At 46.7% G+C, this 12,853-nt stretch overlaps 1 protein-coding gene across 1 annotated transcript; it reads right to left on the reverse strand.

Annotated features, from left to right (window-relative positions):
- Nucleotides 1-459: 459 nt before the first annotated feature.
- LOC133709780 (uncharacterized) lies at nucleotides 460-4,127 on the reverse strand. Its single transcript, XM_062135651.1, has 6 exons — nucleotides 3,956-4,127; nucleotides 3,728-3,864; nucleotides 2,580-2,926; nucleotides 2,126-2,222; nucleotides 1,744-2,028; nucleotides 460-1,613 (listed from the first exon to the last, which is right to left on the reverse strand). Exons 1-6 carry the CDS (start codon nucleotides 4,080-4,082, stop codon nucleotides 624-626), a joined length of 1,983 nt encoding a protein of 660 aa, XP_061991635.1. The 5' UTR covers nucleotides 4,083-4,127; the 3' UTR covers nucleotides 460-623.
- Between the last annotated feature and the right edge of the window lie 8,726 nt (nucleotides 4,128-12,853).

A 12,853-nucleotide genomic window follows, 5' to 3' on the forward strand; every position in this document is an offset into this window, starting at 1 on the left:
GCATTGAAATAGTCCAAGCCTTGGCCCCTAGGAAAAGTAGAGAGCACGTAATTTTTGCATCACATGGTAAAACTAGCGGCATGATTAAACAGTGTAACAAAAATCACGGAATATATAAAATTTTCACTTGATACCTAAGAATACTTCATAACGTGGAGATCTCAAGCATCAAAGAGATATCCTCTCAGACAAGGCATCAATTAAGCATCAACCTGCCTATCACTATAACAGCTCCATTTCACAAGTAAACAGTACGAAAACTTTTCACTTAACCACTGCAAGTGACCTAGTGGTTCTTGTTTAGTTGGGTGTACTCCCCAACCTAGGTTCGAACTCCGAAGCTGTCAAAGTGGCCAGGCACTGTGCTGCAATGCACAGTTTGAGCATTTCACATGCGCCGAAGGGGGTTTATCTAGGGCCTAGGAAGCCTTTGGATTCCCCTTGACAAAATCAAAAAAAAAAAAAAAAACTTTTCAGTTTTGATTGTCTTGAATCAAAAGTGAGTAGCAAAAGCCCGTGCAAAATCTCTCAGCTTACACCCTAGAGCACTAAAATTTAAGTAAATAAAATTCTGCAACATTTCGGAAAAATCAACCAAAAGAAATAGACCTAGATCCTTTAAACTAGTTCCTGGACTTTTTTCTTGACTTGGATGAAGTCTTCGATGGCTCTGCAACTGAATTCTGTGAGGCTCCTTTTGAAGTGGTTGCTTGGTTTGATTTTGCATTGCTGGAAGTGGCACCAGCTTCATGTTTGTCTCTAGCTACAGAACCCTGAGAGCCTCGTACTTGAGCAGCTGCTCTCTTATCCTTTCTCTTAGGCCTATAACTTGATCTTTCTCTCTTGGGAAGCCACCTTTCTGGATCCGGTGGGGGCCCGGGGTTCGCAGGGTCAAACCCTTTAGGATATCTTGGCTTTCTCTTTCTCTTTTTCTTTGCCTTTGACTTGCTCTTCCCCTCATATGTCTCGGCGACCTTAACTTGAGAAATACCCTCTTCATGTTTGGCACCAGAAGTCTTCTCTAGATTATCCACATTGATCCCCTTCAAACCTGGTAATGGTTTCAGCTTCTGCTCATAAGCTTCTGCCTTCTTAACATCCACTCGAGCAACTGTAGTTACAAGCCCAACCAATGCTTCCACACTTCCATGGCTTTTCACAAGCTCCTCATATAGACGAGAAGCTTCCTCTTCTCGTCCATGCCTCAGCTTGAAGGAAGCAGCCTCTTGCATCAAAACATTGAGCTTGCTGTCCTCGGTCATGGAATTTGACCACCAGTTTATTGCAGCGTCAAGCACAGCAGCAGCGCCATCAATGTCACCAGCACGCTCTTTAAGAGACACAAGAGTAGCAACAGTAGCAGGCATGTGCTGGATATCAGGTATCTTAGAAAGGGACTCCGCAGCAATATGAGGGTGGCTGGCAGCAGCAGCAACCTGTGCCCTTGCTAAGAGAAAAACCTTGGACTTTTCAGGGAACTTCTCGGAAAACTGGGCTAAAACTTCTTCAGCTTTTCCAGCCTTGTTTTCTCTTACAAAAAGTGCGGCCTGAAGTAGAACAGGCATCACACTCTCGGGAAACATGTCTGGAAGTGCAGCAACAAGTTCTCGAGCCTGTCAATTTTCAGCAATAAGTAGAGATTAGCAAGGGAAGCTGGAACACCCACAATGACTTAAATCTGTGATGTATTTATAGAAAACTACTTGAAAGAAAAGGTAAGATATAAAGAGAAAAGAGAAACACCTGATCCATCTTATTTGCATGGAGAAGTAAGAGGACCCGAGTCACATATATTGATTCTTTTTGTTTTGGTGAAAGCTTCGAGTCCAGTTTACCAGTAAGGTGGAAGCTTTGCTTGTCGTCCTTCTGTTTTAATCGATCAAGTTTCTTTAGGCCATCAGAAACATCTTTTGGACTTCTCAAAGCTATTAGGTTGTTGACTGCCACTGCAAGTGATAACTCATCTCCCACATCTGATTTAATGATGTGCGTGTAGGCCTCAAGGGCCTCTTGTCTGTGCCCAAGGAGCTGTTGAATGAAGCTTATTTACATTAGTCGCTAATGGATTGCCAACATGGCAAAAGAACTGAAAATAAGCAGAAACATTACTTTAACATTACAGTACCTGCTGAACATAGGCCAACTGGACAGCTATTGGCGCCAATTCAGTTTCTATCTCATCCTCGGGTGCACCATCTTCCAGCAATGCTTCATGGCCGGTTCTAAGAAAACCAATTGAATTTCTCTCATCAGCTCATTCTGACTCACAGAAGAGTCTTTATAATACTCAAGGTTGTATAAACAGTAAAATACAAATTAGAAAAACAGTTGATGAGAAAGAAAATAATTCATAGTTTAAAATATAACAGGAACTTATAAAGCGCTTAATGGGGAAATAACAGATCCACAAAGAGAACCTTAAGCAGTCATGAGGCTTGATTGAGTTAATTCCCTTAACAGATCCACAAATAATTCCCTGGTATACTGTACTAGGCTAAATCTTTCTCTCAAGAAATACTCTGTATAAAGGTTCAGTCCAACCAAATATCAGGCAGTATAAAAGTTCAGTAGCATCTTACGTTCTGGCTAGCAACAGGAACTGCTCTGCATCAGTGTACTTATTGCTTTCAATCAAAGAACAGGCAGTGTTGAATGCTAGCTCAAAGCTACTCTTTGCTTTACCCCTGAGTGCTTCAACTTGTACTTCAGAAGCCCTCCCAGCAGCAACCAAGCTAGCTACATAATTTGTATCTAATAAGTCAACTTTGGACTTTTGAAGCTTCTGATATATGTCGATACAAGCATCAAACTTTCCCAAGCGAAATAAGATCTGGGCTTCTAATAGCATTGCTGCAGGAGTTGTCTCTTGGCTTTTCAGGGATTTAAGAGCTTCATCTAACTCGTTTTCTCTGTATAAGCAGTATGCCTATTTAGGAATAGAAAGAGTAAATTAGGAGTAGAATAAGTATAAAAGAATATCACTGAGAGACGTTCATGCATGTATTTTAAGCATTATACAAAACTCAACCCACATTTAACCGTCTCTCTCTGGGCCTGAAGGAGGGAGAAGTTCAAGGGTCATAAGACTTCTATTCATGAAGGACCAAAACGATTAAAATATGGGATGCATCATCTCAGGCTCAGATCAAAATAATCACTTCTCAAATAAAAGACAATTACTGTAACTCGAACACAGAAGCAAAAAGAAACAAATATAAAGGACAGCTAGTCAGCTATCATCATCATTGGCGTTACAAATTGAACAAATTCGTTTCATAGAAATAACTGTGGTTCATCCATAACTAGAAAGTACAAGCGAACGAAAAGACTCATATGCCAATTCTCTTCGGATACATTTCAAACCCCAAACCGATCAAACAACAAAGTATCTGCTACTCTCTCCGAGCAAAACCATTACATCTATTCAATTCAACCGAACAAAGCGGCACTCCCACATCACGATATTACTTTGCTTATTACCTAAACACTTCTCATTACTAGCAGTCATTCTGTAAGCAAATGTGAATTCTAACTCCCTAACCAAACCTAGCCACACACATATATGTAAACTCACAATTAGCAACAAGTTTCTATCATATCACTCGAACCGAAAATGTAATTAACCTATGTAAGCAAATGTAATTATTCACAATGCGGCCACAATTTTTCAATAATGAACCAAAAACTACACAAAATTTACTGCAAAGAACAGGCGGATTTTACAAACCTTGAAGAAGCTGAAATCCAGAGCAGGATTCTTGCAAGATCGAATCACGGAAAGCGCCTCTTTGGTCTTATCGTCCTTGATCAAACCAACGACCTTGCACTTAATCGCATCCTCGTCGCCAGGAGCAATCGACAGAACTGCGATTAGGTTTTCAAAAAAAAAAAAATCAAAATCACGAAACGCAATCGGAAATTACAGAAATTGGAGAATTAGAGGTTGAAAATGGACCTTGATCTGCGACTTTGACCGCTTTCTCGAATTCGAGTTGCTCGATGTGGCCGTTGAGAGTGGCGAAGAGATCCTCCATGGGCGGCGGAGGAGGTTTCTGCTGCTTGTCTTTGAGCTTGGGAGCCATGGCGTCGGGCCTGAGAGGTTTCGGCTGAGTCTGGGTCGAGTCTATGAGACTATAACGCTGGTCCTTGCAGTTGAGGATTTTGGCGGGTCGGGTATGGCCCGGTTCAGCCCTGGTGACAAAATGAAGCGAGGGTTATGGTTTCATTGGTTTGAAGACTTTTTAGGCCCAATGTGAGGCCACTGTCTTGAAACAAAACGGGCCCGTGGATATAGAGAGCACCAAAATTGCTTTGAATATCCGAAACAAAGGAAAATTCTACTTTGCAATCGGAGTATGCCATGCTCCAGATTTTTGAACTGTAAGATTTTTACTCACACAAACTCAATACATGTTGCTTTCCCCAAATCTCAGGGGTAGAGGTGAGATCCCTCCCCACCCTCTTTGGTTTGGTATTTGAATAATTGACGTACATACATAAAAGGGACTCGTTTACGATTGCTTCTTAAAGAGTGGTTTGCGATATAGCTAGCACTTGTGACAGTGCTCCTTCACTGCTAGATTCACCATATGACTGGTCCTAAGTCCCGACTCCCGAGTCCCAACTCCCTTCGAGGTAAAGGGAGTCAATGCTGCCCACACCAAGCCCCCAACAACAACACGTAAATTTCATAGTATGCATGCCGCAAATTTCACATAAGACAAAGAGGAATACAAAATATGAATGATAAATACATAAATAGAGAATTAGAGATCGACTTGGTACCTAATGAAGTCATGAGAATGCAGTAAAGCCGAAGTATAATACGGTATACCATCTCTATGATGTTTACCATCTTTGTATAACAATTGTCATCTGCGAGAATAGACGGAGGGTTTATATTCTACTCTAATGATTCTATATCATCTCTATCCATATCATACGTAACTAGGTTATGCATCAACTTATATCTAATTCTAAGACCAGCTTAGTACACATCATTAGCAAATCCTATACATAATTAATGCATCTTTGAGCCCAACAATAAATTTGTAAACGATAATGGGCTTGAGAGAACAAATATCTTGTCAGTACTGATACTTGGTAGAATATACATTTGTTGTCATAACATGAAGGGAAAATGGTTCGTACAGTACCCGAACTTTTCCTCCTTATAACTTTTGGTACCTAAACTTCAAAAAATATCAATTCGATACCTGAGGTTCTTTGCCCGACCGAGGATTAGTACATATCGCCATTACGGAACTTGCCAACTGGCAATTTTGAACTTAAAATGACCAATTTACCCTTTCTTTTTTCTTAGTTGTTTTTTTTATTATAATTTTTTTTTTTTTACAGTGAATGCAACGGCGGTGCTGGGCTGGACCAAAAAGTGGCCATGGGAGGACATGGGCGACGGCCGCGGTGCTGGGTTGGACGAAAAAGTGGCCATGGGAGAACACGGGCGGCGGCGGTGGTTCTGGGCTGGACCGAAAAGTGGCCACAACATCAAAATCCTTGTCGGATCCAGGTTGTGGGTGGGAGAGGACACGAGCTGAAGATCCTCATCAGCACCACTTCCTGTCTTCCTTCATCGCCACCCCCATCTTCGACCATCGATCATTCCTCGCACCATGATTCCAATTTCCACCCCAACAACTTTATCAACCCCTCGTCCTTGAACAATTTCCATCACAGTCAAACCCATTCTCCTTTTTCGCCTAACAGAAATCTTGGTATCAATTATCAATTTGATTCATGACAATTCCAATCTCTCACCATCAATATGAATTGCAACAATAGCCTCAATTGAAGCATGAAGTGGTAACAGTTCATTTGAAAGGCAATACACACAATTTCATCCGAATTATAGAAGCCAACCCAAATCATCAAATTCCAAACCTCTTCTTATCTTTCTGGGTTTCTTTCCCCCTTAGCTTTTCTGGGTTTTCTTCCCCAATTCGATTCCAATCTCGTCCCACCTACTTAACTTGAACCTAAGGAAAAATCAAACCCATTCCTTCTTTCTGAAAACCCTATAATGCTTCTATGCTGAAAACCCCATTTCTTGACCTTTCTTCCTCTCTTTTTTGGTCCAGCCCAGCACCGCCGCCGTCACCCATGTCCTCCACTGGCCTCCAAGAGGACATGGGCGGTAGTTCCAAAGCGAGAGAGAGGGGGGAAGAAGAACAAGAAGAAGAAGCTAGAAAGAAAGAGGATTCGAAGCTGAAAATCTGTTAGAGAAAGCAAAGAGGAAGAACCTGCCTACACATTCTCTTTCTTGCTGGACTAGAATCGATTTCAAAGAAGAGCTAATGCTTAGGGCGAAAAAAAAGAAGCATGAAAGGACGAAAATGGCCTTCTAAAATTGCCAGCTGGCAAGTTCCGTAACGGAGGTAACGGCGATATGTACCAATCCTCGGTCAGGCAAAGAACTTAGGTACCGAATTGATATTTTTTTAAGTTTAGGTACCAAAAGTTATAAGGAGGAAAAGTTCGGGTACTGTACGGACCATTTTCCCTAACATGAATTATCTCATAAAATGTTAAGGATTAATTTCAGTTTACCCCCCTGAGGTTTGGGGGTGTCGTCATTTCACCCCCTATACTTTCAATTTTGAATTTTTACCCCCCAAACTTTCCAATTTCAATCAGCCGTGTCCAATTTCTCATATTCCGTCCAAATTGGACGTTAACTCTGACAATCGGACCCACTTTGAGGGCTAAAATGGTCATTTCAAGATTTTTTTTTTTTAAAAAAAAAGACTCTTTCTCACTTTCGGGGTTTCTCTCTCTTCTCCAAATCCCTCTTTCTCTCTCTCTCAGATCTGCAACTCCAAGAATGGAAATAGCAACCCAAATGAAGCAACCCTTCTCTCACTCTCACTCCCTCCATTTAAAACCCACCACACTTCTAAAACCCACTTCAAAATTTTTCATCTTTCCTTATTCTACCCATTATGGGCTGCACGGCGTCCAAATTGGACAACGACGACACTGTGCGGCGGTGCAAGGACCGACGCAGTTTAATGAAAGACGTCGTCTTCGCCCGCCACCACCTCTCCGCCGCTCATGCCGACTACTGCCGCTCCCTCCGCCTCACTAGCTCCGCCCTCGTCTCCCTCTCCATCTCCGACACCAGCCCCTCCTCTACTCCCCAGAGCCAGAACTCCAACTTCACCGGCAGCGGATTTCCGACGGCCTTTCAGGCGAACTCGAAGTACTCCAGCACGCCGTCGCAAGCCTCATCCGTGTGGAATTAGGAGAATTTCTACCCTTCGTCGCCGCCGGACTCCAAATTCTTCAACCAGAGAGAGTAGGAGTCCAAGCAATCCCACCACCTCGACTATTCCGACGACAACACCGAGCCGGAAACCAAACCGAGGCATCGGAGTACAATTACTTCCACAAAATGCCCAAATCCCAACCCACCGCCCACCAAAACCACTCGTATTCTCAGTCGGAGAAGTACGCCCAGTCCGAAACCGAGAGATCAGAGTACGATTTCTTCATCCCCAACCGTAACCCTAAAGCTCCGACCAAGACTCAGTCGGAAAAGTACGCTCAGTCGGAGAGAGAAGAGGTCCATTGCAGCGAGTGGGGCGATCATGATCGCTACAACACCACGAGCTCGTCTGAAAACGAAGACGACTACAGGGATTCGAGATCCGAGATCCGAGAGGGATTCCCACACTCTCTCAGACGAAGGATGGGAGGAGCTGCACGACGGTGAGGCCCTTCTACTTGGCCACCGACGCTTCAATTACGAATCTGGGTCGGTCCATTTTCTGGGAGAACTGGTGGTGTTTCAGGTCGACTTGGGTTTTGGGAGTGGGGGATTGGTTATTGGGATCAGAGTGAGGATTCGAGAGACGAGGAGGAAGAGCGAAGAGAGGGAATGCGTGCAAATTTGATTTTTGGAGTTGCAGATCTGAGAGAGAGATAGTTGCAGAAGAGAGTTGCAGAAGTGAGAGAGAGAGAAAGAGGGATTTGGAGAAGAGAGAAAAACCCCGAAAGTGAGAGAGAGAGTTTTTTTTTTTTTTTTTTTTATCTTGAAATGACCATTTTAGCCCTCAAAGTGGGTCCGATTGTCAGAGTTAACGTCCAATTTGGACGGAATAGGAGAAATTAGACACGGCTGATTGAAATTGGAAAGTTTGGGGGGTAAAAATTCAAAATTGAAAGTATAGGGGGTGAAATGACGACACCCCCAAACCTCAGGGGGGTAAACTGAAATTAATCCAAATGTTAACTTATATTCTGAATTCAAACTTAGACTATTTTTTCAGACATTTATCATTATAATGTACATGGTGGACCAAATATTATGACAGTTCAATGATCTTAATTTTTTCATTTTCATGAAAAGGGAAAGTAATTTTTTTTGTTTTTATTAAAAGGAGTAGACCTCCATTTATTAGAAAGAGAGAATATCAATACAATAAGGATGGGAGCAAAACAAAACACCTCCAAATATAAAGCTGTTAATGCTCAAAGTCTGGCGGTAGCCAAACTTTCGTTTAACGCAGGTCCGGTGAGCGGACCGCTACTCTTTATACTCGACGATCTTCGCTGGCTACCAAATGAAAGGCAGGGCGTCAGAGGGAGACCGCGTTGGACGGTCTTCACTTCTCCGATGCCTAAGTCAGTTAACACATATAGGCAGCACAACAATAAATGAGTAGTAAAAAATGCGTAAATATGAAGAGAGAAGAGAGGACCTTTTTATAGTTGAGGAGAGGTCTGATCTTCTCTTTGTTTTCGATGTGGGACTGATATGTTTCAGTTCTTAGTTTCAGTAGCTTCTGACGCTGTCTTGGCGCAGCGCGTGGCGGCGCGTCGGCGGTGATCTGGGGACGATCCTGTGCCCAGGCCGTAGCCCGCCTGGCTGTTTATCCGTAGGACATTACTTTGGTGGGAGTTGGTACTTCTGGAGATACAATGAGCGTAGCTCATTTATAGCTAATTATGCTTGCAAATGTACATGTAGGTACAAGTCCCCCAAGTCCCCAGTCAAGGAGGGCAATCTTGGTTGGGGAGTTGACCGGCGGTTTGAAGCGTTTCTTCCGCTAGACTTTGCAAAAGCATAATTAGCGTCAGTGCGTTGTCAACCATGGATTTTTTTAGCAAACGCTTGATACCCTTTCGGGTGGGCCCCTGCAAGGCCCCCCAAGGAGTCCCCCACTCCCCGGCTAAGATGGACCTCCGGAAGGTCGGTAAATTGTTTGTTGAGGGGGAGCTGCACGGAGCAGAGGGTGTTGGGTAGCGAGCCCAATGTTAGTACCCAAGTGATGGGGGCCAACGTACCTGATCAGGGCCGTCGTAGACTGTTGACTAGTCCCCGTGTCCCGTAGGGACAATCTGATCGTAACGCCGTGTGGCGGACGTTGTGGCAGAATGAGGCGTGGCCTCGGGATCCGCCTCTGGCGGATATCCCCCCGCTGGTTGAAGCAGGAAACAGCGTCCAGTAGACGTGCTTGGTGGTATTTTATTGAGCGGTACCGCGCTGAATAAAGTACGCGACATGCCAGATGAAAGAGGGTTCCGCTAGCGGTGTGTGGTGTAGCGGAAGATGCCCCGTTTGCAGGCTGACAAGGGAGAAGCTCCAGTGTTGGAGACTCTGATGGTGACGAGACGGGCGGGGCTGCGCCCAGCGGAGATTTCGTCAAGGGATGAAAAATGAGAAGTTCTGCTGGCGGAGTTTCGCTCAGCGGAGACTTCGTCACGAGATAAAAAATGAGAAGTTCTGCTGGCGGAGTTTCGCTCAGCGGAGACTTCGTCACGAGATGAAAAATGAGAAGTTCTGCTGGCGGAGTTTCGCTCAGCGGAGACTTCGTCACGAGATGAAGTGAGAGGTTCCGCTGGCGGAGTGTCGCTCAGCGGAGACTTCGTCACTTGATGAAGTGAGAGGTTCCGCTGGCGGAGTGTCGCTCAGCGGAGACTTCGTCACTTGTTGAAGTTGGCCCAAGTGGTTGCTTCCATTAGACGCTTCGTCTGATGGTGGCTGACACGTGGCAAACTGCGAGAGGGTTAGCGTCCGAAGGCTTGGTCTCTTTAGTCCGGCCGTCTTCTCGCCATTAATGCGAGTAATGATGGATTGCGGAACCGAGGCGTCGGTTCGGTTAATCCGGAGAGTTTACTGCAGACGTGGGACACGTGTACGGTCGGTAGGTGATGTCGTTTTTTACTTGACGGCCCAGAATCCCCTGACGGGGACATAAAAGGGGGGGAACGTAGCGAAATTTTGTCAGTTTGGCAAAACTTCAAACCCTACTCGTCTTCAAGCTCTTCGCGTGTAAGATTTAAGAAAGAGGCTGCTGTGTTTTTGTGGAGTTCTCGTGCTCGGAAAGACGAAAGCTTCCGTCGTCGGAGACCAACACATACCACGACCTCACAAAGTTCAGCGGTTGAGGTTAGCATTCTGGGTCTCTGTGCTGTTTCATTAGTTTTGTCGATTTCTGGGTTTATTTGCTATTTCTGGGATTGGTGTCTTCTTTGCTGTTCTGGGAGGGTGTAGAGTGCGATTTGGGGGTGGGTTATGGTGTTTTGACAGAGAGTTGGTATATAGGGTTTTACTAGATGGTCGAATCTGAGTTGAGTGTGTGTTCGTTTTTTGGTATTTTTCTGGGTAGCTGTTCTTGGTGTTCTTGGCTATAACTGGTGTGGGGATAGGTTAGATCCATTTTTGAGCTAACTGATTTGGGTTTTAGGGTTTGGGATGGCTAACGTCGTAGAGATTTCGAGCAGTGAGGACTCCGGGTCTGACGTGTCGTTCAGCGCGGCGGATAGAATTTTTATTGACTCGTTGCGTTCGTCTGCCCGTGCAGGAACCTCACGGCTGGAACCGCTAGAGGTTGAGCCGCTACAAACCATTCCTTGGGAAGTTATGGGTCGTGGTTCGCGTCCGGAGAGTTCCAGGGCGGAGGAGGCCGCCGCCGCGCAGGATAGGCGTGAGGAGCGGCTGGCAAGTAACAGTGCCGCCAGTGGTTCCGCTAAAGGGGGAGATGTGACGGGTGAGGATACCGAGTCGGCATGGGTTTTCCCGGATGGAACCCCCGTTGATGAGGCAGGAGGTAGGATGAATGCCGCTGCCGTCAATCGGATGAAGCGGGTGTACCGGTTGCCTGGCGTGGTGAAACTGCGTCCGCCGACAGTGGATGAGAAGGCTTCCATTCTGCCAGCGGGGTTTGCCGCTGTGCATGAGGCAATATTTCGTCAAGGGGTGACATTCCCGCTCGTGCCCAATCTACAGATCCTGGTGTGCGAGTTCGGCCTTGCGTTTGGGCAGATCTGCCCCAACATGTGGCGGTTGATGTTGGCGGTGAACTCACTGTGGCGGCTGTCCGGCTGCGATGGGCCAACTGTGGCGGAGGTACTGCACTTCTACGAACTGGTGTACGTGAACCGCCAAGGTTGCAGAGGGCAGGTGAATTTGAGTCGCCGCCAGGGAGCGCCCAAGCTGATTGAGAACTTGAGGGATTCGATGTCCTACTGGTGGGGGACCTTCTGCGTTGCCACGGCGGGTTGGGAGTACCAAGCGGAGTCCAACGAGGGGGAGCCGACGTTTAGAATTAATTCGGAGTTTCAGCCTATCCGAGGTTGTCTGGTGGTCTCCGCTGAACACGTCTGGTTTTACGTTTTGTATAGCCCTTGTACCTTATGCTAACCATTATTCTTGTTTTGTAGCGGGCTTGCGGTATGCCCTGACTCGTGAGGAAGAGTGCCGCGTGGCGCGTATCAGAGGCTGTTGGCGGAATCGCAATTTGCTGGACTTCCGCCTGCTGACCGGTTGGGAGTTGTTGGTCGATAAACAACTGACTCGTGCTGTTGGTAAGACACCTCCGTCAGACAGTACATTTTGCTAGGTTGTTCGAGGTTGACGTTCGCATTTTGTTTTTGTTGTAGATACTCCGCCAGGGAACAAAGCTAGCCGCGACGCTTTCGAGAAGGCCATGGACCGTGCTGAGATTAATAATTTCTTGGAAGCCATGTACGCGTCAGGGCAGGCAGCCCAAGAGACTGCCGTAAACCCGGAGACATTGGCGCTGAGCCCATCCGAGGTTCCGGTGGTGTTGCCCATGCCGCACCACTCCCACCTTGGCGCCGACGGCCTGCCAGTTGTTCAGGCTGGTGCCACTGTGGAGGGCGGGAAGAAGGGGCCCGCTGCTCCTGCTCCGCAGAAAGAGAGGGTGATTGCCCTCAGGCGTGGCTCACAGAGGGCGGGACATCCGGTGGGGACGGCCACGACGCCCGCTGGAAACACACGGGTGCTCCTGCGGAAGCGCCGGCAGAATGACTCCGCCAAGGAAGATGAGGATGAGGCGGAGGTCATCGGGATCCGCCAGCAAAAGAAGGTTCGACAAGCTCCGCCAAAGGCCTCGGTGGTTGCTGAGAAAGAGGCGGTTGTGAGCGATCTGGACTCCTTCGCCGAATATGCCGAGTTCATGACCGACAGTGAGCGGGAGTTTCTCTTCCATCTCTGCGAGCGGTTGGGCTTTGGCGGCCTAGCGGGGATTTCGCGCCCAACGGCGATTGACAAGTCGCCCTTCAGCTCGGCCTTTGGTCACCTGGCGGTTGGGCTGAATGAAATGTTCCTGGCGGCGTCGAAGCAGCCCCGGATCGAGGTGCAGCTCAGGGAGGAGGTCAAGAGACTCGAGGGGGAACTTGCGGATGCAAAGGACAGGCTGGCGGATGTGGAGCAGCGCTTGATGAAGGCTGACTGCGATGCTGCGGACGCGCGCGGCAAGTTGGAAGTCGCTATCCAGCGGGATGTGGAGCGAAATGATCACGTCTCCAAGCTGGAGCAAGACAGGGCCCTGCTGCAGGAACGGATGGCCGCTAAGGAGAAGAAGAT

This window comes from Rosa rugosa, chromosome 5, assembly GCF_958449725.1.
Source record: "Rosa rugosa chromosome 5, drRosRugo1.1, whole genome shotgun sequence".
NCBI lineage: Eukaryota > Viridiplantae > Streptophyta > Magnoliopsida > Rosales > Rosaceae > Rosa > Rosa rugosa.